General features: G+C 41.9%; 2 protein-coding genes across 4 annotated transcripts; one reads left to right on the forward strand and one right to left on the reverse strand.

The window, feature by feature from the left end:
* The first annotated feature begins 216 nt into the window (after nucleotides 1-216).
* On the forward strand, nucleotides 217-26,005 carry LOC106596806 (GTP-binding protein Rheb). Its single transcript, XM_014188073.3, has 8 exons — nucleotides 217-524; nucleotides 1,547-1,618; nucleotides 5,456-5,523; nucleotides 6,194-6,276; nucleotides 12,690-12,746; nucleotides 22,213-22,260; nucleotides 22,404-22,485; nucleotides 25,720-26,005. Exons 1-8 carry the CDS (start codon nucleotides 473-475, stop codon nucleotides 25,810-25,812), a joined length of 555 nt encoding a protein of 184 aa, XP_014043548.1. The 5' UTR covers nucleotides 217-472; the 3' UTR covers nucleotides 25,813-26,005.
* LOC145877527 (uncharacterized) lies at nucleotides 10,738-17,783 on the reverse strand. Of its 3 annotated transcripts, none has more exons than XM_082973225.1 (2): nucleotides 17,588-17,783; nucleotides 10,738-17,529 (listed from the first exon to the last, which is right to left on the reverse strand). In XM_082973225.1, the coding sequence occupies exon 2, from the start codon at nucleotides 12,712-12,714 to the stop codon at nucleotides 11,422-11,424; it is 1,293 nt and encodes a 430-aa protein (XP_082829351.1). In that variant the 5' UTR covers nucleotides 12,715-17,529; nucleotides 17,588-17,783; the 3' UTR covers nucleotides 10,738-11,421. The 3 variants fall into 3 exon arrangements, with proteins under 3 accessions (XP_082829351.1, XP_082829352.1, XP_082829353.1); XM_082973226.1 differs by having other exon boundaries at nucleotides 10,738-16,662; nucleotides 16,724-17,783; XM_082973227.1 differs by having other exon boundaries at nucleotides 10,738-15,366; nucleotides 15,460-17,783.
* Nucleotides 26,006-26,654: the final 649 nt, after the last annotated feature.

Genomic DNA, 26,654 nt, shown 5'->3' on the forward strand with positions numbered 1-26,654 from the left:
ACGTCTTTGAATAACGAATTAACGCACTGTTATTAGGCACCATTATGAATGGCACGACCTCCGACCCGCCAACACGACCCGTTTGGTCTACGGCACTTACACGAGCCAATGGATGACAAGGGACAACGTCTCAGCTTAGACTGACAGCTGTCTGATCCAATCATTGGTTAGTGTGAGACATAAAGCCCGCCTTTATTCTGTACACAACCAATCAGCATCAAGCATCAGGCATAATTCATGAGATAGCGAAGGGGAGTGACGCAGTTATTATAGATGCCCAACGTCTCTATTAAATCTACAGGAATTCAAATGTCTAATCTGTAGACATATGTTTTATCCCTCTTTGAGAATAAATAGTGATTTAAAATAAAAACAGAGGATTTGTTGAACGGCTCGTGATATTCTAATGCCGTTGATGTTGGAGGTTGCTGCTATCCACCTCGAGGACTAGATGCGGTAGCCAGCACGAGATATGCCGCAGCCCAAATCACGAAAAATCGCCATCCTCGGGTACAGATCCGTAGGTGAGTCTTCATTTTTACCGTCGACCGTACAGAACGACACAATACGCGTGTTTAATAAGGTGCCCGCTGTAAGGCAGAGGCCGCGCGTGTATCGGAATAGGCTCTCCTTATAATGGAGTTAAATTATACAAGACACTGGAACAAATGAGCGCGCTCCACAAGGCGAAACAGTGGACTAAAAGTCCAATTTGATATTGACTATTTATTTGCATATTACACTATCGATTATAAACGTGTTGGTCTTCAGTAATATTGCTCAATTCAAGACAGAGAGAGAGAGCGCTCTGTCTTCTGAAAATGTGCTACCGCGTGTTCAACTGGCATAGAGGCTACTGTACAAGTGTACAGGCCAACTACTGTATAGGCTATGCTACTGATGATAAGAGATGATGATGATGATGATGAGAGGTCACATGACTGCCTGTTTATTAATTACACACCTCTGCCTGTTGGTTGCTGTACAGGACAGAATAGTAGCCTACTCATCACATTTCTCTGTGTGTGTGAGATAGAGAGGGGGAGGGGGAGAGACAGAGAGGGAGAGAGGGAGAGATAGAGAGGGAGAGAGAGAGAGAGAGATAGGAGAGAGAGGGAGAGACAGAGAGAGAGAGAGACAGAGAGAGAGAGGAGAGAGGGAGAGAGAGAGGGGGAGAGAGAGGGAGAGAGAGAGAGAGCAGAGAGGGGGAGAGAGACGAGAGAGAGAGAGGAGAGAGGGGAGAGAGAGAGGGGGAGAGAGAGAGAGACAGAGAGGGGGAGAGAGACAGAGAGAGAGAGAGAGAGAGAGAGACAGAGAGAGAGAGAGAGAGAGGGAGAGAGAGAGGGGAGAGAGAGAGAGAGACAGAGAGGGGGAGAGAGACAGAGAGGAGAGAGGGAGAGAGAGAGAGGGAGAGAGGCGAGAGAGAGAGAGAGACGGAGAGAGAGAGGAGAGAGAGAGAGAGAGAGAGGGGGAGAGACAGAGAGAGAGAGAACAGTGTTTTTCCCCTCAACTGATAAATGACATCCTTCATGTTTTTGTTCTGCAGGAAAGTCCTCACTAACAATTCAGTTTGTGGAAGGCCAGTTTGTTGACTCCTATGACCCAACAATAGAAAACAGTAAGTATCAGAAACACATGAAGTCATAACTTGGAGGTGTGAAACTGGTGTAATTTCATAGTAGTAGCACAGAGTCATTTGCATATTAATGTATTCAAATATAATGCTTTAGAGCGTGTAGGTTTTCATCTTGTTCCCAGTGTTTCAGCTCGATCTGGTACAACATGCGGCACGCTACACACACACACACACACACACACACACACACACACCACACACACACACACACACACACACACACACACCACACATAGACACAGACACAGACACAGAGTTTCCCTGTCTCTATCATAGCTTTCTTAACCAGTGGTCATCTCAGGTGTGACTGATCTAGGGACTGATCTAAGGTCTGATCTAAGGTCTGATCTAAGGACTGATCTAAGGACTGATCTAGGGACTGATCTAAGGTCTGATCTAAGGACTGATCTAAGGACTGATCTAAGGACTGATCTAAGGTCTGATCTAAGGACTGATCTAAGGACTGATCTAAGGACTGATCTAAGGACTGATCTAAGGTCTGATCTAAGGTCTGATCTAAGGACTGATCTAAGGACTGATCTAGGGACTGATCTAAGGACTGATCTAGGGACTAATCTAGGGACTGGTCTAAGGACTGATCTAAGGACTGATCTAAGGACTGATCTAAGGACTGATCTAAGGACTGATCTAGGGACTGATCTAAGGACTGATCTAAGGACTGATCTAAGGACTGATCTAGGGACTGATCTAAGGACTGATCTAAGGACTGATCTAAGGACTGATCTAAGGACTGATCTAAGGACTGATCTAGGGACTGATCTAAGGACTGATCTAAGGACTGATCTAAGGACTGATCTAAGGTTTTATCTGAGGACTGATCTAAGGACTGATCTAAGGACTGGTCTAAGGACTGATCTAGGGACTGATCTAAGGACTGATCTAGGGACTAATCTAGGGACTGGTCTAAGGACTGATCTAAGGACTGATCTAAGGTTTTATCTGAGGACTGATCTAAGGACTGATCTAAGGACTGGTCTAAGGACTGATCTAGGGACTGGTCTAAGGACTGATCTAGGGACTAATCTAGGGACTGGTCTAAGGACTGATCTAAGGACTGATCTAAGGACTGATCTAAGGTTTTATCTGAGGACTGATCTAAGGTCTGAGCTGAGTCTTTCTGGGTAAGTCTCTAAGAGCTTTTGCACACATGGATTGTACAATATTTGAACATTATTCTTTTTTAAATTCTTCAAGCTCTGTCAAGTTGGTTGTTGATCATTGCTAGACAGCTATTTTCAAGTCTTGCCATAGATTTTCAAGCCGATTTAAGTCAAAACTGTAACAAGGTCACTCAGGAACATTCAATGCCGTCTTGGTAAGCAAGTGTATATTCTGTCAGTGTATATTTGGCCTTGTATTTTAGGTTATTGTCCTGCTGAAAGGTGAGTTTGTCTCCCAGTGTCTGGTGGAAAGCTGACTGAACCAGGTCTTCCTCTAGGATTTTGCCTGTGCTTAGCTCTACTCAGTTTCTTTTAATCCTAAAAACTCCCCCAGTCCTTGCCACTGAAAAACATCCCCACAGCATGATGCTGCCTGCCACCACCACCATGCTTCACCATAGGGATGGTGCCAGGTTTCCTCCAGACATGACGCTTGGCATTCAGGCCAAAGAGTTCAATCTTAGTTTCATCAGACCTGAGAAACTTGTTTCTCATGGTCTGAGAGTCCTTTAGGTGCCTTTCGACAAACTCCAAGCGGCATGTCATGTGACTTTTACTGAGGAGGGGCTTCTGTCTGGACACTCTACCATAAAGGCCTGATTGGTGGAGTGCTGCAGGGATAGTTGTCCTTCTGGAAGGTTCTCCCATCTCCACAGAGGAACTCTGGAGCTCTGTCAGAGTGACCATCGGGTTCTTGGTCACCTCCCTGACCAAGGCCCTTCTCACCCGATTGCTCAATTTAGCCGGGCGGCCAGCTCTAGGAAGAGTCTTGGTGGTTCCAAACTTCTTCCATTTAAGAATGATGGAGGCCACTGTGTTCTTGGGGACCTTCAATGCTACATAAATGTTTGGTACCCTTCCCCAGATCTGTGCCTTGACACAATCCTGTCTCGGAGCTTTATGGTCAATTCCTTCAACCTCATGGCTTGTTTTTTTCTCTGGCATGCAGTGTCAACTGTGGGACCTTATATAGACAGGTTTGTGCCTTTCCAAATCATGTCCAATCAATTGAATTTACCACAAGTGGACCTGTAGAAACATCTCAAGGACGATCAATGGAAACAGGATGCACCTGAGCTCAATTTCGAGTCTCATCACAAAGGGTCTGAATACTTATGTAAATATATATCAATAAAAAAATATTTGTAAACATTTCTTTTAAACCTGTTTTCACTTTGTCATTATGGGGCATTGTGTGTAGATTGATACGGGAAAACATGAATTTCATCCATTTTAGAATAAGGCTGTAATGTAACAAAATGTGGAAAAAGGGAAAGGGGTCTGAATACTTTCTGAATGCTCTGTACATCTCCACATCTATACGTCTTTACGCAGCCATAGAAACATATGTGTTTCAGTGGGAACATCTGAAATGATGAGTATTCTGTAGCAGTAGCAGTAGTTGTAGTAGTAGCAGTAGTAGTAGTAGTAGTAGCAGTAGTAGTAGTAGTAGCAGTAGTTGTAGTAGTAGCAGTAGTAGTAGTAGTAGCAGTAGTTGTAGTAGTAGCAGTAGTAGTAGTAGCAGTAGTAGTAGTAGTAGTAGTAGTAGTAGTAACAGTAGTAGTAGCAGTAGTAGTAGCAGTAGTAGTAGTAGTAGTAGTAGTAGTAACAGTAGCAGTAGCAGTAGTTGTAGTAGTAGTAACAGTAGCAGTAGTTGTAGCAGTAGCAGTAGTAGTAGTAGTAGCAGTAGTAGTAGTAGTAGTAGTAGTAACAGTAGCAGTAGTTGTAGTAGTAGGGTCTCTGGGTAGGATAGCTCAGAGCGTCTGATACAGTGACACATTTCTCGACAGGATCAAGAGTTATAATCTATATAGACAATCTTTATGCTTATGGTAATCCTCTGTTAGTTATAATCTATATAGACAATCTTTATGCTAATGCTAATCCTCTGTTGGTTATCTATATAGACAACCTTTATGCTAATGCTAATCCTCTGTTAGTTATAATCTATATAGACAATCTTTAGGCTAATGCTAATCCTCTGTTAGTTATAATCTATATAGACAATCTTTATGCTAATGCTAATCCTCTGTTAGTTATAATCTATATAGACAATCTTTATGCTAATGCTAATCCTCTGTTAGTTATAATCTATATAGACAATCTTTATGCTAATCCTCTGTTGGTTATCTATATAGGCAACCTTTATGCTAATGCTAATCCTCTGTTAGTTAAAATCTATATTGACAATCTTTAGGCTAATGCTAATCCTCTGTTAGTTATAGTCTATATAGACAATCTTTATGCTAATGCTAATCCTCTGTTGGTTATCTATATAGACAACCTTTATGCTAATGCTAATCCTCTGTTAGTTATAATCTATATAGACAATCTTTATGCTAATGCTAATCCTCTGTCATTTATAATCTATATAGACAATCTTTATGCTAATGCTAATCCTCTGTTAGATATAATCTATATAGACAATCTTTATGCTAATGATACTCCTCTGTTGGTTATCTATATAGACAATCTTTATGCTAATGCTAATCCTCTGTTAGGTATAATCTATATAGACAACCTTTATGCTAATGCTAATCATCTGTTAGTTATAATCTTATAAACACTCTTTATGCTAATGTGAATCCTCTGTTAGATGTCAGTTCGGTTTACCTCATGTCTTCTCTCTTTGCTGCAGCATTCACCAAGATGATCACGATAAACGGACAAGAATACCACCTGCAGTTGGTAGACACAGCGGGACAGGTAGGAGTCTTACACCACTGAAACATCTTACAGACCTTGAATATAATATGTCCTTTAACTCATGGTTAGGGACCTGGCCCTACTCATTATGATATTAGGATTTTAGAACACAGGCTACGTTCCATATCCACACTAGAATGCTTCATACCTCTACGTAGAATGCTTGCTCAGTACATTTCTTTACTCTAAGGCTTAGAGGCTAAACGGTATACTAGTTTGGACATTTATGGTAACTGAGCCGCCATGTTACAGTATGCAGGCTAAGCACTTATTTCACCCAGTCTCTCTGTCTCCCTCTACCACCTCTCTCTCTCTCTCTCTCACGCCTCTCTCGCTCTTCCCCCCTCTCTTTCTCTCCCTTTCTTTCGCTCTCTATTTTCTCTCCCTTCCCCCCATCTGTCTCTCGCTCTTCCCCCCTCTCTTTCTCTCCCTTTCTTTCGCTCTCTATTTTCTCTCCCTTCCCCCCATCTGTCTCTCGCTCTTCCCCGTCTCTTTCTCTCCCTTTCTTTCGCTCTCTATTTTCTCTCCCTTCCCCCCCCCATCTGTCTCTCTCCCTCACCCCCTATCTCTCTCTCTTTCTCCCTCTTTACCTTTCTTTCACTCTACTCTCTCCCCATCTCTCTCTCTCTCCCCATCTCTCTCTGTCTCTCTCTGTCTCTGTCTGTTCCAGGATGAGTACTCTATCTTTCCTCAGACCTATTCCATAGACATCAATGGATACATCCTGGTCTACTCTGTCACATCTAATAAAAGGTTAGTCAGATATTGACTCAACATCTTTTAAAGGTGTAGATTGTGCAGTGTGGTTTGCTACAAGGGTACTCAACCACTGGGAGTGCAGGATTTTACTCCAAGCTGATTCAGGTGTATTATAGGGCTGGATGAGCAGCTGAATCAGGTGTATTAGAGTAGGGCTGGATGAGCAGCTGAATCAGGTGTATTATAGGACTGGATGAGCAGCTGAATCAGGTGTATTATAGGGCTGGATGAGCAGCTGAATCAGGTGTATTATAGGGCTGGATGAGCAGCTGAATCAGGTGTATTAGAGTAGGACTGAATGTATAACAGGATGTAAAACAGGATGTATAACAGGATGTATAACAGGATGTGAAACAGGATGTATATCAGGATGTATATCAGGATGTATAACAGGATGTATAACAGGATGTATAACAGGATGTATAACAGGATGTATATCAGGATGTATAACAGGATGTATAACAGGATGTATAACAGGATGTATATCAGGATGTAAAACAGGATGTAAAACAGGATGTAAAACAGGATGTATAACAGGATGTATAACAGGATGTATAACAGGATGTATATCAGGATGTATAACAGGATGTATAACAGGATGTATAACAGGATGTATAACAGGATGTAAAACAGGATGTATAACAGGATGTATAACAGGATGTAAAACAGGATGTATAGCAGGATGTGAAACAGGATGTATAACAGGATGTATAACAGGATGTAAAACAGGATGTAAAACAGGATGTATAACAGGATGTATAACAGGATGTATAACAGGATGTATATCAGGATGTATAACAGGATGTATAACAGGATGTATATCAGGATGTATAACAGGATGTATAACAGGATGTATAACAGGATGTATATCAGGATGTATAACAGGATGTATAACAGGATGTATATCAGGATGTATAACAGGATGTATATCAGGATGTATAACAGGATGTATAACAGGATGTATATCAGGATGTATAGCAGGATGTATAACAGGATGTATATCAGGATGTATATCAGGATGTATATCAGGATGTATAACAGGATGTATAACAGGATGTATATCAGGATGTATATCAGGATGTATATCAGGATGTATAACAGGATGTATAACAGGATGTATATCAGGATGTATAGCAGGATGTATAACAGGATGTATAACAGGATGTATATCAGGATGTATAACAGGATGTATAACAGGATGTATAACAGGATGTATAACAGGATGTATAACAGGATGTAAAACAGGATGTATAACAGGATGTATATCAGGATGTATAGCAGGATGTATAACAGGATGTATAACAGGATGTATAACAGGATGTATAACAGGATGTATAACAGGATGTATAACAGGATGTATAACAGGATGTATGACAGGATGTAAGACAGGATGTATGACAGGATGTATAACAGGATGTATAACAGGATGTATATCAGGATGTATAACAGGATGTATAACAGGATGTAAAACAGGATGTATAACAGGATGTATAACAGGATGTATAACAGGATGTAAAACAGGATGTATAGCAGGATGTGAAACAGGATGTATAACAGGATGTATAACAGGATGTAAAACAGGATGTATAACAGGATGTAAAACAGGATGTATAACAGGATGTATAACAGGATGTATAACAGGATGTATAACAGGATGTATAACAGGATGTATATCAGGATGTATGACAGGATGTATATCAGGATGTATGACAGGATGTATGACAGGATGTAAGACAGGATGTATATCAGGATGTATGACAGGATGTATATCAGGATGTATGACAGGATGTATGACAGGATGTATGACAGGATGTAAGACAGGATGTATGACAGGATGTATAACAGGATGTATAACAGGATGTATATCAGGATGTATAACAGGATGTATAACAGGATGTAAAACAGGATGTATAACAGGATGTATAACAGGATGTATAACAGGATGTATAACAGGATGTATATCAGGATGTATAACAGGATGTATATCAGGATGTATAACAGGATGTAAAACAGGATGTATAACAGGATGTATAACAGGATGTATAACAGGATGTATAACAGGATGTATAACAGGATGTAAAACAGGATGTATAACAGGATGTATAACAGGATGTATATCAGGATGTATAACAGGATGTATAACAGGATGTATAACAGGATGTATAACAGGATGTATAACAGGATGTATAACAGGATGTATAGCAGGATGTATAGCAGGATGTATAGCAGGATGTATAGCAGGATGTATACAGGATGTATGGCAGTATTTGTGACAGAATGTATGACAACTTCTCGGCATCTGACCGTAAGGCGCTACAGAGGGCAGTGCGTACGGCCCAGTACATCACTGGGGCCAAGCTTCCTACCATCCAGGACTGCTGAACAATGAATCAAATGGCCACCCTGCTATTTACATTGACACCCCCATTTGTTTTATACACTGCTGCTACTCTGTTTATTATCTATGAATAGTCACTTCACCCCTACCTACATGTACAAATTACCTCAACTAACCTGTACCCCGCACACTGACTCAGTACCAGTACCCCTGTATATAGCCTCCACATTGACTCTGTACTGGTACCCCCTGTATATAGCCTCCACATTGACTCTGTACCGGTACCCCCTGTATATAGCCTCCACATTGACTCTGTACTGGTACCCCCTGTATATAGCCTCCACATTGACTCTGTACCGGTACCCCCTGTATATAGTCTCCACACTGACTCGGTACAGGTACCCCCTGTATATAGCCTCCACATTGACTCGGTACCGGTACCCCCTGTATATAGCCTCCACATTGACTCTGTACCGGTACCCCCTGTATATAGCCTCCACATTGACTCGGTACCGGTACCCCCTGTATATTGCCTCCACATTGACTCGGTACCGGTACCCCCTGTATATAGCCTCCACATTGACTCTGTACCGGTACCCCCTGTATATAGCCTCCACATTGACTCTATACCGGTACCCCCTGTATATAGCCTCCACATTGACTCTGTACCGGTACCCCCTGTATATAGCCTCCACATTGACTCTGTACCGGTACCCCCTGTATATAGCCTCCACATTGACTCTGTACCGGTACCCCCTGTATATAGCCTCCACATTGACTCTGTACCGGTACCCCCTGTATATAGCCTCCACATTGACTCTGTACCGGTACCCCCTGTATATAGCCTCCACATTGACTCTGTACCGGTACCCCCTGTATATAGCCTCCACATTGACTCTGTACCGGTACCCCCTGTATATAGCCTCCACATTGACTCTGTACCGGTACCCCCTGTATATAGCCTCCACATTGACTCTGTACCGGTACCCCCTGTATATAGCCTCCACATTGACTCTGTACCGGTACCCCCTGTATATAGCCTCCACATTGACTCTGTACCGGTACCCCCTGTATATAGCCTCCACATTGACTCTGTACCGGTACCCCCTGTATATAGCCTCCACATTGACTCTGTACCGGTACCCCCTGTATATAGCCTCCACATTGACTCTGTACCGGTACCCCCTGTATATAGCCTCCACATTGACTCTGTACCGGTACCCCCTGTATATAGCCTCCACATTGACTCTGTACCGGTACCCCCTGTATATAGCCTCCACATTGACTCTGTACCGGTACCCCCTGTATATAGCCTCCACATTGACTCTGTACCGGTACCCCCTGTATATAGCCTCCACATTGACTCTGTACCGGTACCCCCTGTATATAGCCTCCACATTGACTCTGTACCGGTACCCCCTGTATATAGCCTCCACATTGACTCTGTACCGGTACCCCCTGTATATAGCCTCCACATTGACTCTGTACCGGTACCCCCTGTATATAGCCTCCACATTGACTCTGTACCGGTACCCCCTGTATATAGCCTCCACATTGACTCTGTACCGGTACCCCCTGTATATAGCCTCCACATTGACTCTGTACCGGTACCCCCTGTATATAGCCTCCACATTGACTCTGTACCGGTACCCCCTGTATATAGCCTCCACATTGACTCTGTACCGGTACCCCCTGTATATAGCCTCCACATTGACTCTGTACCGGTACCCCCTGTATATAGCCTCCACATTGACTCTGTACCGGTACCCCCTGTATATAGCCTCCACATTGACTCTGTACCGGTACCCCCTGTATATAGCCTCCACATTGACTCTGTACCGGTACCCCCTGTATATAGCCTCCACATTGACTCTGTACCGGTACCCCCTGTATATAGCCTCCACATTGACTCTGTACCGGTACCCCCTGTATATAGCCTACACATTGACTCTGTACCGGTACCCCCTGTATATAGCCTACACATTGACTCTGTACCGGTACCCACTGTATATAGCCTCCACATTGACTCTGTACCGGTACCCCCTGTATATAGCCTCCACATTGACTCTGTACCGGTACCCCCTGTATATAGCCTCCACATTGACTCTGTACCGGTACCCCCTGTATATAGCCTCCACATTGACTCTGTACCGGTACCCCCTGTATATAGCCTCCACATTGACTCTGTACCGGTACCCCCTGTATATAACCTCCACATTGACTCTGTACCGGTACCCCCTGTATATAGCCTCCACATTGACTCTGTACCGGTACCCCCTGTATATAGCCTCCACATTGACTCTGTACCGGTACCCCCTGTATATAGCCTCCACATTGACTCTGTACCGGTATCCCCTGTATATAGCCTCCACATTGACTCTGTACCGGTACCCCCTGTATATAGCCTCCACATTGACTCTGTACCGGTACCCCCTGTATATAGCCTCCACATTGACTCTATACTCCCTGTATATAGCCTCCACATTGACTCTATACTCCCTGTATATAGCCTCCACATTGACTCTGTACCGGTACCCCCTGTATATAGCCTCCACACTGACTCGGTACAGGTACCCCCTGTATATAGCCTCCACATTGACTCGGTATCGGTACCCCTGTATATAGCCTCCACATTGACTCTGTACTCCCTGTATATAGCCTCGTTATTGTTATGTTATTGTGTTACTTTTTGATTATTTTTTACTTTAGTTTATTTGGTAAATATTTTCTTAACTCTTCTTGAACTGCACTGTTGGTTAAGGGCTTGTAAGTAAGCATTATGTATGACAGTATGTAGTACATTATGTATGACAGTATATATATAGTACAGTATGTATGACAGTATGTAGTACAGTATGTAGTACAGTATATAGTACAGTATGTAAGACAGTATGTATGACAGTATGTAGTACATTATCTATGACAGTATATCGTACATTATGTATGACAGTATGTAGTACAGTATGTAGTACATTATCTATGACAGTATATAGTACATTATGTATGACAGTATGTAGTACATTATGTATGACAGTATATAGTACATTATGTATGACAGTATGTAGTACATTATGTATGACAGTATATAGTACAGTATGTAGGACATTATCTATGACAGTATATAGTACATTATGTATGACAGTATGTAGTACAGTATGTAGTACATTATCTATGACAGTATATAGTACATTATCTATGACAGTATGTAGTACATTATGTATGACAGTATATAGTACAGTATGTAGGACATTATCTATGACAATATATAGTACATTAAGTAGTACATTATCTATGACAGTATATAGTACAGTGTGTAGGACATTATCTATGACAGTATATATTACAGTGTGTAGTGCATTATCTATGACAGTATATAGTACAGTATGTAGTACATTATCTATGACAGTATATAGTACATTATGTATGACAGTATGTAGTACATTATGTATGACAGTATATAGTTCATTATGTAGGACATTATCTATGACAGTATGTAGTACATTATCTATGACAGTATGTAGTACATTATCTATGACAGTATATAGTACATTATGTATGACAGTATGTAGTACAGTATGTATGACCGTATGTAGTACATTATGTATGACAGTATATAGTACATTATGTATGACAGTATGTAGTACATTATGTATGACAGTATATAGTACATTATGTATGACAGTATGTAGTACATTATGTATGACAGTATATAGTACATTATGTAGGACATTATCTATGACAGTATGTAGTACATTATGTATGACAGTATATAGTACAGTATGTAGGACAATATGTATGACAGTATATAGTACAGTATGTAGTACATTATCTATGACAGTATATAGTACAGTATATAGTATTTTATGTATGACAGTATATAGTAAATTATGTATGACAGCATGTAGTACAGTATGTAGTACATTATCTATGACAGTATATAGTACATTATGTATGACAGCATGTAGTACATTATGTATGACAGTGTGTAGGACATTATCATGACAGTATATAGTACAGTATGTAGTACAGTATGTTAGTATGTCATCTGCTGTTTTTCTCTCTTCTCCAGTTTTGAAGTAGTTCAGGTTATCCATGAAAAACTTCTGGATATGGTGGGGAAAGCTCAGTGAGTATCTACTGTAACCTGACGTGTATATATATATATATATATATATATATATATATATATATGTTTTCAATGTAACCTGACTGTATATTAACCCTCCTCTACTGTAACCTGACTGTATATTAACCCTCCTCTACTGTAACCTGACTGTATATTAACCCTCCTCTACTGTAACCTGACTGTATATTAACCCTCCTCTACTGTAACCTGACTGTATATTAACCCTCTACTGTAACCTGACTGTATATTAACCCCTCTACTGTAACCTGACTGTATATTAACCCTCTACTGTAACCTGACTGTATATTAACCCTCCTCTACTGTAACCTGACTGTATATTAACCCTCCTCTACTGTAACCTGACTGTATATTAACCCTCTACTGTAACCTGACTGTATATTAACCCTCCTCTACTGTAACCTGACTGTATATTAACCCTCCTCTACTGTAACCTGACTGTATATTAACCCTCTACTGTAACCTGACTGTATATTAACCCTCCTCTACTGTAACCTGACTGTATATTAACCCTCTACTGTAACCTGACTGTATATTAACCCTCCTCTACTGTAACCTGACTGTATATTAACCCTCTACTGTAACCTGACTGTATATTAACCCTCCTCTACTGTAACCTGACTGTATATTAACCCTCCTCTACTGTAACCTGACTGTATATTAACCCTCTACTGTAACCTGACTGTATATTAACCCTCCTCTACTGTAACCTGACTGTATATTAACCCTCCTCTACTGTAACCTGACTGTATATTAACCCTCCTCTACTGTAACCTGACTGTATATTAACCCTCCTCTACTGTAACCTGACTGTATATTAACCCTCCTCTACTGTAACCTGACTGTATATTAACCCTCTACTGTAACCTGACTGTATATTAACCCTCTACTGTAACCTGACTGTATATTAACCCTCCTCTACTGTAACCTGACTGTATATTAACCCTCCTCTACTGTAACCTGACTGTATATTAACCCTCTACTGTAACCTGACTGTATATTAACCCTCCTCTACTGTAACCTGACTGTATATTAACCCTCCTCTACTGTAACCTGACTGTATATTAACCCTCCTCTACTGTAACCTGACTGTATATTAACCCTCTACTGTAACCTGACTGTATATTAACCCTCCTCTACTGTAACCTGACTGTATATTAACCCTCTACTGTAACCTGACTGTATATTAACCCTCCTCTACTGTAACCTGACTGTATATTAACCCTCTACTGTAACCTGACTGTATATTAACCCTCCTCTACTGTAACCTGACTGTATATTAACCCTCTACTGTAACCTGACTGTATATTAACCCTCCTCTACTGTAACCTGACTGTATATTAACCCTCCTCTACTGTAACCTGACTGTATATTAACCCTCTACTGTAACCTGACTGTATATTAACCCTCCTCTACTGTAACCTGACTGTATATTAACCCTCTACTGTAACCTGACTGTATATTAACCCTCCTCTACTGTAACCTGACTGTATATTAACCCTCTACTGTAACCTGACTGTATATTAACCCTCCTCTACTGTAACCTGACTGTATATTAACCCTCCTCTACTGTAACCTGACTGTATATTAACCCTCCTCTACTGTAACCTGACTGTATATTAACCCTCCTCTACTGTAACCTGACTGTATATTAACCCTCCTCTACTGTAACCTGACTGTATATTAACCCTCCTCTACTGTAACCTGACTGTATATTAACCCTCCTCTACTGTAACCTGACTGTATATTAACCCTCCTCTACTGTAACCTGACTGTATATTAACCCTCTACTGTAACCTGACTGTATATTAACCCTCCTCTACTGTAACCTGACTGTATATTAACCCTCCTCTACTGTAACCTGACTGTATATTAACCCTCCTCTACTGTAACCTGACTGTATATTAACCCTCCTCTACTGTAACCTGACTGTATATTAACCCTCCTCTACTGTAACCTGACTGTATATTAACCCTCTACTGTAACCTGACTGTATATTAACCCTCCTCTACTGTAACCTGACTGTATATTAACCCTCTACTGTAACCTGACTGTATATTAACCCTCTACTGTAACCTGACTGTATATTAACCCTCCTCTACTGTAACCTGACTGTATATTAACCCTCTACTGTAACCTGACTGTATATTAACCCTCCTCTACTGTAACCTGACTGTATATTAACCCTCCTCTACTGTAACCTGACTGTATATTAACCCTCCTCTACTGTAACCTGACTGTATATTAACCCTCCTCTACTGTAACCTGACTGTATATTAACCCTCCTCTACTGTAACCTGACTGTATATTAACCCTCTACTGTAACCTGACTGTATATTAACCCTCCTCTACTGTAACCTGACTGTATATTAACCCTCCTCTACTGTAACCTGACTGTATATTAACCCTCTACTGTAACCTGACTGTATATTAACCCTCCTCTACTGTAACCTGACTGTATATTAACCCTCTACTGTAACCTGACTGTATATTAACCCTCCTCTACTGTAACCTGACTGTATATTAACCCTCTACTGTAACCTGACTGTATATTAACCCTCCTCTACTGTAACCTGACTGTATATTAACCCTCTACTGTAACCTGACTGTATATTAACCCTCTACTGTAACCTGACTGTATATTAACCCTCCTCTACTGTAACCTGACTGTATATTAACCCTCCTCTACTGTAACCTGACTGTATATTAACCCTCTACTGTAACCTGACTGTATATTAACCCTCTACTGTAACCTGACTGTATATTAACCCTCCTCTACTGTAACCTGACTGTATATTAACCCTCTACTGTAACCTGACTGTATATTAACCCTCCTCTACTGTAACCTGACTGTATATTAACCCTCCTCTACTGTAACCTGACTGTATATTAACCCTCCTCTACTGTAACCTGACTGTATATTAACCCTCCTCTACTGTAACCTGACTGTATATTAACCCTCTACTGTAACCTGACTGTATATTAACCCTCCTCTACTGTAACCTGACTGTATATTAACCCTCTACTGTAACCTGACTGTATATTAACCCTCCTCTACTGTAACCTGACTGTATATTAACCCTCCTCTACTGTAACCTGACTGTATATTAACCCTCTACTGTAACCTGACTGTATATTAACCCTCCTCTACTGTAACCTGACTGTATATTAACCCTCCTCTACTGTAACCTGACTGTATATTAACCCTCCTCTACTGTAACCTGACTGTATATTAACCCTCCTCTACTGTAACCTGACTGTATATTAACCCTCCTCTACTGTAACCTGACTGTATATTAACCCTCCTCTACTGTAACCTGACTGTATATTAACCCTCTACTGTAACCTGACTGTATATTAACCCTCCTCTACTGTAACCTGACTGTATATTAACCCTCTACTGTAACCTGACTGTATATTAACCCTCCTCTACTGTAACCTGACTGTATATTAACCCTCCTCTACTGTAACCTGACTGTATATTAACCCTCCTCTACTGTAACCTGACTGTATATTAACCCTCTACTGTAACCTGACTGTATATTAACCCTCCTCTACTGTAACCTGACTGTATATTAACCCTCCTCTACTGTAACCTGACTGTATATTAACCCTCTACTGTAACCTGACTGTATATTAACCCTCCTCTACTGTAACCTGACTGTATATTAACCCTCTACTGTAACCTGACTGTATATTAACCCTCCTCTACTGTAACCTGACTGTATATTAACCCTCTACTGTAACCTGACTGTATATTAACCCTCTACTGTAACCTGACTGTATATTAACCCTCCTCTACTGTAACCTGACTGTATATTAACCCTCTACTGTAACCTGACTGTATATTAACCCTCCTCTACTGTAACCTGACTGTATATTAACCCTCTACTGTAACCTGACTGTATATTAACCCTCTACTGTAACCTGACTGTATATTAACCCTCCTCTACTGTAACCTGACTGTATATTAACCCTCTACTGTAACCTGACTGTATATTAACCCTCTACTGTAACCTGACTGTATATTAACCCTCCTCTACTGTAACCTGACTGTATATTAACCCTCTACTGTAACCTGACTGTATATTAACCCTCCTCTACTGTAACCTGACTGTATATTAACCCTCCTCTACTGTAACCTGACTGTATATTAACCCTCCTCTACTGTAACCTGACTGTATATTAACCCTCCTCTACTGTAACCTGACTGTATATTAACCCTCCTCTACTGTAACCTGACTGTATATTAACCCTCCTCTACTGTAACCTGACTGTATATTAACCCTCTACTGTAACCTGACTGTATATTAACCCTCCTCTACTGTAACCTGACTGTATATTAACCCTCCTCTACTGTAACCTGACTGTATATTAACCCCTCTACTGTAACCTGACTGTATATTAACCCTCTACTGTAACCTGACTGTATATTAACCCTCCTCTACTGTAACCTGACTGTATATTAACCCTCCTCTACTGTAACCTGACTGTATATTAACCCTCTACTGTAACCTGACTGTATATTAACCCTCCTCTACTGTAACCTGACTGTATATTAACCCTCTACTGTAACCTGACTGTATATTAACCCTCCTCTACTGTAACCTGACTGTATATTAACCCTCCTCTACTGTAACCTGACTGTATATTAACCCTCCTCTACTGTAACCTGACTGTATATTAACCCTCTACTGTAACCTGACTGTATATTAACCCTCCTCTACTGTAACCTGACTGTATATTAACCCTCCTCTACTGTAACCTGACTGTATATTAACCCTCTACTGTAACCTGACTGTATATTAACCCTCTACTGTAACCTGACTGTATATTAACCCTCTACTGTAACCTGACTGTATATTAACCCTCTACTGTAACCTGACTGTATATTAACCCTCCTCTACTGTAACCTGACTGTATATTAACCCTCCTCTACTGTAACCTGACTGTATATTAACCCTCCTCTACTGTAACCTGACTGTATATTAACCCTCCTCTACTGTAACCTGACTGTATATTAACCCTCCTCTACTGTAACCTGACTGTATATTAACCCTCCTCTACTGTAACCTGACTGTATATTAACCCTCCTCTACTGTAACCTGACTGTATATTAACCCTCTACTGTAACCTGACTGTATATTAACCCTCTACTGTAACCTGACTGTATATTAACCCTCTACTGTAACCTGACTGTATATTAACCCTCCTCTACTGTAACCTGACTGTATATTAACCCTCCTCTACTGTAACCTGACTGTATATTAACCCTCCTCTACTGTAACCTGACTGTATATTAACCCTCTACTGTAACCTGACTGTATATTAACCCTCCTCTACTGTAACCTGACTGTATATTAACCCTCCTCTACTGTAACCTGACTGTATATTAACCCTCCTCTACTGTAACCTGACTGTATATTAACCCTCCTCTACTGTAACCTGACTGTATATTAACCCTCCTCTACTGTAACCTGACTGTATATTAACCCTCCTCTACTGTAACCTGACTGTATATTAACCCTCCTCTACTGTAACCTGACTGTATATTAACCCTCTACTGTAACCTGACTGTATATTAACCCTCCTCTACTGTAACCTGACTGTATATTAACCCTCCTCTACTGTAACCTGACTGTATATTAACCCTCCTCTACTGTAACCTGACTGTATATTAACCCTCTACTGTAACCTGACTGTATATTAACCCTCTACTGTAACCTGACTGTATATTAACCCTCCTCTACTGTAACCTGACTGTATATTAACCCTCTACTGTAACCTGACTGTATATTAACCCTCCTCTACTGTAACCTGACTGTATATTAACCCTCTACTGTAACCTGACTGTATATTAACCCTCCTCTACTGTAACCTGACTGTATATTAACCCTCCTCTACTGTAACCTGACTGTATATTAACCCTCCTCTACTGTAACCTGACTGTATATTAACCCTCTACTGTAACCTGACTGTATATTAACCCTCCTCTACTGTAACCTGACTGTATATTAACCCTCTACTGTAACCTGACTGTATATTAACCCTCCTCTACTGTAACCTGACTGTATATTAACCCTCTACTGTAACCTGACTGTATATTAACCCTCCTCTACTGTAACCTGACTGTATATTAACCCTCTACTGTAACCTGACTGTATATTAACCCTCTACTGTAACCTGACTGTATATTAACCCTCCTCTACTGTAACCTGACTGTATATTAACCCTCTACTGTAACCTGACTGTATATTAACCCTCTACTGTAACCTGACTGTATATTAACCCTCTACTGTAACCTGACTGTATATTAACCCTCTACTGTAACCTGACTGTATATTAACCCTCCTCTACTGTAACCTGACTGTATATTAACCCTCCTCTACTGTAACCTGACTGTATATTAACCCTCCTCTACTGTAACCTGACTGTATATTAACCCTCCTCTACTGTAACCTGACTGTATATTAACCCTCTACTGTAACCTGACTGTATATTAACCCTCTACTGTAACCTGACTGTATATTAACCCTCCTCTACTGTAACCTGACTGTATATTAACCCTCCTCTACTGTAACCTGACTGTATATTAACCCTCCTCTACTGTAACCTGACTGTATATTAACCCTCTACTGTAACCTGACTGTATATTAACCCTCCTCTACTGTAACCTGACTGTATATTAACCCTCTACTGTAACCTGACTGTATATTAACCCTCCTCTACTGTAACCTGACTGTATATTAACCCTCCTCTACTGTAACCTGACTGTATATTAACCCTCCTCTACTGTAACCTGACTGTATATTAACCCTCCTCTACTGTAACCTGACTGTATATTAACCCTCCTCTACTGTAACCTGACTGTATATTAACCCTCCTCTACTGTAACCTGACTGTATATTAACCCTCTACTGTAACCTGACTGTATATTAACCCTCTACTGTAACCTGACTGTATATTAACCCCTCTACTGTAACCTGACTGTATATTAACCCTCTACTGTAACCTGACTGTATATTAACCCTCCTCTACTGTAACCTGACTGTATATTAACCCTCCTCTACTGTAACCTGACTGTATATTAACCCTCTACTGTAACCTGACTGTATATTAACCCTCCTCTACTGTAACCTGACTGTATATTAACCCTCCTCTACTGTAACCTGACTGTATATTAACCCTCCTCTACTGTAACCTGACTGTATATTAACCCTCCTCTACTGTAACCTGACTGTATATTAACCCTCTACTGTAACCTGACTGTATATTAACCCTCTACTGTAACCTGACTGTATATTAACCCTCCTCTACTGTAACCTGACTGTATATTAACCCTCTACTGTAACCTGACTGTATATTAACCCTCTACTGTAACCTGACTGTATATTAACCCTCCTCTACTGTAACCTGACTGTATATTAACCCTCCTCTACTGTAACCTGACTGTATATTAACCCTCTACTGTAACCTGACTGTATATTAACCCTCTACTGTAACCTGACTGTATATTAACCCTCTACTGTAACCTGACTGTATATTAACCCTCCTCTACTGTAACCTGACTGTATATTAACCCTCCTCTACTGTAACCTGACTGTATATTAACCCTCCTCTACTGTAACCTGACTGTATATTAACCCTCTACTGTAACCTGACTGTATATTAACCCTCTACTGTAACCTGACTGTATATTAACCCTCTACTGTAACCTGACTGTATATTAACCCTCCTCTACTGTAACCTGACTGTATATTAACCCTCCTCTACTGTAACCTGACTGTATATTAACCCTCTACTGTAACCTGACTGTATATTAACCCTCCTCTACTGTAACCTGACTGTATATTAACCCTCCTCTACTGTAACCTGACTGTATATTAACCCTCTACTGTAACCTGACTGTATATTAACCCTCCTCTACTGTAACCTGACTGTATATTAACCCTCCTCTACTGTAACCTGACTGTATATTAACCCTCTACTGTAACCTGACTGTATATTAACCCTCCTCTACTGTAACCTGACTGTATATTAACCCTCTACTGTAACCTGACTGTATATTAACCCTCCTCTACTGTAACCTGACTGTATATTAACCCTCCTCTACTGTAACCTGACTGTATATTAACCCTCCTCTACTGTAACCTGACTGTATATTAACCCTCCTCTACTGTAACCTGACTGTATATTAACCCTCCTCTACTGTAACCTGACTGTATATTAACCCTCCTCTACTGTAACCTGACTGTATATTAACCCTCTACTGTAACCTGACTGTATATTAACCCTCCTCTACTGTAACCTGACTGTATATTAACCCTCTACTGTAACCTGACTGTATATTAACCCTCTACTGTAACCTGACTGTATATTAACCCTCCTCTACTGTAACCTGACTGTATATTAACCCTCCTCTACTGTAACCTGACTGTATATTAACCCTCTACTGTAACCTGACTGTATATTATCCCTCCTCTACTGTAACCTGACTGTATATTAACCCTCCTCTACTGTAACCTGACTGTATATTAACCCTCCTCTACTGTAACCTGACTGTATATTAACCCTCCTCTACTGTAACCTGACTGTATATTAACCCTCTACTGTAACCTGACTGTATATTAACCCTCCTCTACTGTAACCTGACTGTATATTAACCCTCCTCTACTGTAACCTGACTGTATATTAACCCTCCTCTACTGTAACCTGACTGTATATTAACCCTCCTCTACTGTAACCTGACTGTATATTATCCCTCCTCTACTGTAACCTGACTGTATATTAACCCTCTACTGTAACCTGACTGTATATTAACCCTCTACTGTAACCTGACTGTATATTAACCCTCCTCTACTGTAACCTGACTGTATATTAACCCTCCTCTACTGTAACCTGACTGTATATTAACCCTCTACTGTAACCTGACTGTATATTAACCCTCCTCTACTGTAACCTGACTGTATATTAACCCTCTACTGTAACCTGACTGTATATTAACCCTCCTCTACTGTAACCTGACTGTATATTAACCCTCCTCTACTGTAACCTGACTGTATATTAACCCTCTACTGTAACCTGACTGTATATTAACCCTCTACTGTAACCTGACTGTATATTAACCCTCCTCTACTGTAACCTGACTGTATATTAACCCTCCTCTACTGTAACCTGACTGTATATTATCCCTCCTCTACTGTAACCTGACTGTATATTAACCCTCTACTGTAACCTGACTGTATATTAACCCTCCTCTACTGTAACCTGACTGTATATTAACCTTCTACTGTAACCTGACTGTATATTAACCCTCTACTGTAACCTGACTGTATATTAACCCTCCTCTACTGTAACCTGACTGTATATTAACCCTCTACTGTAGTAACCTGACTGTGTCATTTTTGGAATATGGGATACATTTAATACAACATATGTTTCTCTACAGAGTACCTATTATATTGGTGGGGAATAAGAATGACCTGCACATGGAACGGTATGACACACACACACACACACACACACACACACACACACACACACACACACACACACACACACACACACACACACACACACACACACACACACACACACACAGTGGTGTCAGATTGGTGTGCTATTTGTTTTGTGTCCCAGGGTGATCAGCTGTGAGGAAGGGAAGGCCCTTGCAGACTCCTGGAACGCTGCCTTCATGGAGTCCTCAGCTAAGGAGAACCAGGTGAAGGCAACTAAAGCCAGGCGGACACTACCCCATCTACAGGCCCCAGATCAGCTCTTAGACACTATCCGATCGACAGGCCCCAGATCAGCTCTTAGACACTATCCGATCTACAGGCCCCAGATCAGCTCTTAGACACTATCCGATCTACAGGCCCCAGATCAGCTCTGAGACACTACCCGATCTACAGGCCCCAGATCAGCTCTTAGACACTAACCGATCGACAGGCCCCAGATTAGCTCTTAGACACTACCCGATCTACAGGCCCCAGATCAGCTCTTACATTTACATTTACGTCATTTAGCAGACGCTCTTATCCAGAGCGACTTACAAATTGGTGCATTCACCTTATGATATCCAGTGGAACAACCACTTTACAATAGTACATCTATATCTTTTTTGGGGGGAGGGTAGAAGGATTACTTAATCCTATCCCAGGTATTCCTTGAAGAGGTGGGGTTTCAGGTGTCTCCGGAAGGTGGTGATTGACTCCGCTGTCCTGGCGTCGTGAGGGAGCTTGTTCCACCATTGGGGTGCCAGAGCAGCGAACAGTTTTGACTGGGCTGAGCGGGAACTGTGCTTCCGCAGAGGTAGGGAGGCGAGCAGGCCAGAGGTGGATGAACGCAGTGCCCTTCGTTGGGTGTAGGGACTGATCAGAGCCTGAAGGTACGGAGGTGCCGTTCCCCTCACAGCTCCGTAGGCAAGCACCATGGTCTTGTAGCGGATGCGAGCTTCGACTGGAAGCCAGTAGAGTGTGCGGAGGAGCGGGGTGACGTGAGAGAACTTGGGAAGGTTGAACACCAGACGGGCTGCGGCGTTCTGGATGAGTTGTAGGGGTTTAATGGCACAGGCAGGGAGCCCCGCCAACAGCGAGTTGCAGTAATCCAGACGGGAGATGACAAGTGCCTGTATTAGGACCTGCGCCGCTTCCTGTGTGAGGCAGGGTCGTACTCTGCGAATGTTGTAGAGCATGAACCTACAGGATCGGGTCACTGCCTTGATGTTAGCGGAGAACGACAGGGTGCTGTCCAGGGTCACGCCAAGGCTTTTAGCACTCTGGGAGAAGGACACAATGGAGTTGTCAACCGTGATGCGAGATCATGGAACGGGCAGTCCTTCCCCGGGAGGAAGAGCAGCTCCGTCTTGCCGAGGTTCAGCTTGAGGTGGTGATCCGTCATACTGGATTCTGCTGGGGCCTTAGACACTTCCCGATCTACAGGCCCCCGATCAGCTCTGAGACACTACCCCATCTACAGTCCCCAGATCAGCTCTTAGACACTACCCGATCTACGGGCCCCAGATCAGCTCTTAGACACTACCCCATCTACAGTCCCCAGATCAGCTCTTAGACACTATCCGATCTACAGGCCCCAGATCAGCTCTGAGACACTACCCCATCTACAGTCCCCAGATCAGCTCTTAGACACTACCCGATTTACAGGCCCCAGATCAGCTCTTAGACACTACCCCATCTACAGGCCCCAGATCAGCTCTGAGACACTACCCCATCTACAGTCCCCAGATCAGCTCTTAGACAGTACCCCATCTACAGGCCCCAGATCAGCTCTTAGACACTATCCGATCTACAGGCCCCAGATCAGCTCCCGTCGCATTTGACCAAATTGTAGTAAATCGGATCAAACCCAGAGTAAGACGTGAAGTGTAAGCACATACCACATTTGTGGTTGATGGCTGTTCCAGTGCACTTACGGCGTCCTGATCCTTTTCAAACATGTTGAATATATTCGCTTCAAAAACTGTAATTATCGCTAAGTGTTAGCAGTCCCACCATCAGCCAATCAGCTACTCAGAACTATAAAGGAACTCTTCAACTACTTCACAAATTCATCTCTCTCTCTCTCTCTCTCTCTCACACACACACACACACACACACGTCAAAGGAGCTGATTGTGGACTACAGGAAACGGAGGGTCGAGAACGCCCCCATTCACATAGACAGGGTTGTAGGTGGAGCGGTTCGAGAGCTTCGAATTCCTCTGTGTCCACATCACCAAGAACTTAACACGGTCCTCTCACACTCGACAGCACTCTCTTCCCCCTCAGGAGGTTGAAAAGATTTGGCATTGGTCCTCAGACCTCAGCCACTCTAGAAATAGACTGTTCTCTCTGCTACCGCCTGTTCTCACCTCCAGCTCTTTCTGCAAAATCATCAGTCCATTTAAACCTGTTCTTACCTCCAGCTCTTTCTGCAAAATCATCAGAACATTTAAACCTGTTCTCACCTCCAGCTCTTTCTGCAAAATCATCAGTCCATTTAAACCTGTTCTTACCTCCAGCTCTTTCTGCAAAATCATCAGAACATTTAAACCTGTTCTTACCTCCAGCTCTTTCTGCAAAATCATCAGAACATTTAAACCTGTTCTCACCTCCAGCTCTTTCTGCAAAATCATCAGCACATTTAAACCTGTTCTCACCTCCAGCTCTTTCTGCAAAATCATCAGAACATTTAAACCTGTTCTCACCTCCAGCTCTTTCTGCAAAATCATCAGAACATTTAAACCTGTTCTTACCTCCAGCTCTTTCTGCAAAATCATCAGAACATTTAAACCTGTTCTCACCTCCAGCTCTTTCTGCAAAATCATCAGAACATTTAAACCTGTTCTTACCTCCAGCTCTTTCTGCAAAATCATCAGAACATTTAAACCTGTTCTTACCTCCAGCTCTTTCTGCAAAATCATCAGAACATTTAAACCTGTTCTTACCTCCAGCTCTTTCTGCAAAATCATCAGAACATTTAAACCTGTTCTCACCTCCAGCTCTTTCTGCAAAATCATCAGTCCATTTGTCCTCTTTTCTGTAATGTTGCGTCCCCAAAATCATCAGTCCATTTTGGTATATATGGCCAATATACCACGGCTAAGGGCTGTTATTATGTATGATGCGACGCGGCGTGCCTGAACACAGCCCCTAGCCGTGGTATATTGGCCATATACCACAAACCCCAGAGGTGCCTTATTGCTATTATAAACTGGTTACCAACGTAATTAGAGCAGTGAAAATAAACGTTTTGTCATACCTGTGGTTATACGGTCTGATATATCATGGTTTTCAGCCAATCAGAATTCAGGGCTCAAACCTATTCTAACTTTATTGGTATTTCTCCTGTCTCAGATGGCTGTTGTTTTTTAAAAGATAACAACACTAGTCTTCTATTCCATTCTATTCTGGGTTGTAGTGGATTCTACTCTGACTATTCTATTGCCCCTGTCTCAGACAGCGGTGGAGGTGTTCAAGACCATGATCCTGGAGGCGGAGAAGCTGGAAGGCGGCGTCCAACCAGGGAAGACTTCCTGCTCCCTCATGTAGAGCTGCCAACCAATCAAACACAGAATAGGACACTGCACTGGGATATCCCGTTACTTGAAGGCTTCCTGCCAGTTCCAACTGCTACTTATCAACTGTCTTCAACTGTCATCAGTTGTCTTCAACTGTTTATTTACCTGTATTTCTGTATGTCTGTATTGTTTTCCAATTTGTTATGAAAGGTTGAGTGACTGTTTTCTGTCATACTGTACATTTCCCACAATCCACCTCTCAACTGTTCTGACCTCAGCCCTGATGCAAAACTGAGGCCCCGGCAAGAAATGACCACTAGCTCCAAGAACAGGCTCTCCAACCCTGTTCCTGGAGAGATACCCTCCTGTAGGTTTTAACTCCAACCCTGTTCCTGGAGAGCTACCCTCCTGTAGGTTTTAACTCCAACCCTGTTCCTGGAGAGCTACCATCCTGTAGGTTTGCACTCCAACCCTGTTCCTGGAGAGCTACCCTCCTGTAGGTTTGCACTCCAACCATAATCTAGCTGATTCCAATAATTAGCTGGTTGATGAGATGAATCAGGTTAGTTACAACTGGGGTTAGAGCCAACACCTACAGGAGGGTTGGCATTAAAACCTACAGGAGGGTTAGCATCAAAACCTACAGGAGGGTTAGAGCCAAAACCTACAGGAGGGTTAGAGCCAAAACCTACAGGAGGGTTAGCATTAAAACCTACAGGAGGGTTAGAGCCAAAACCTACAGGAGGGTTGGCATCAAAACCTACAGGAGGGTTAGCATTAAAACCTACAGGAGGGTTAGCATCAAAACCTACAGGAGGGTTAGCATTAAAACCTACAGGAGGGTTAGCATCAAAACCTACAGGAGGGTTAGAG

The sequence above is a fragment of the Salmo salar genome, chromosome 03, assembly GCF_965601325.2.
Source record: "Salmo salar chromosome 03, fSalSal1, whole genome shotgun sequence".
NCBI classification, from domain to species: Eukaryota; Metazoa; Chordata; class Actinopteri; order Salmoniformes; family Salmonidae; genus Salmo; species Salmo salar.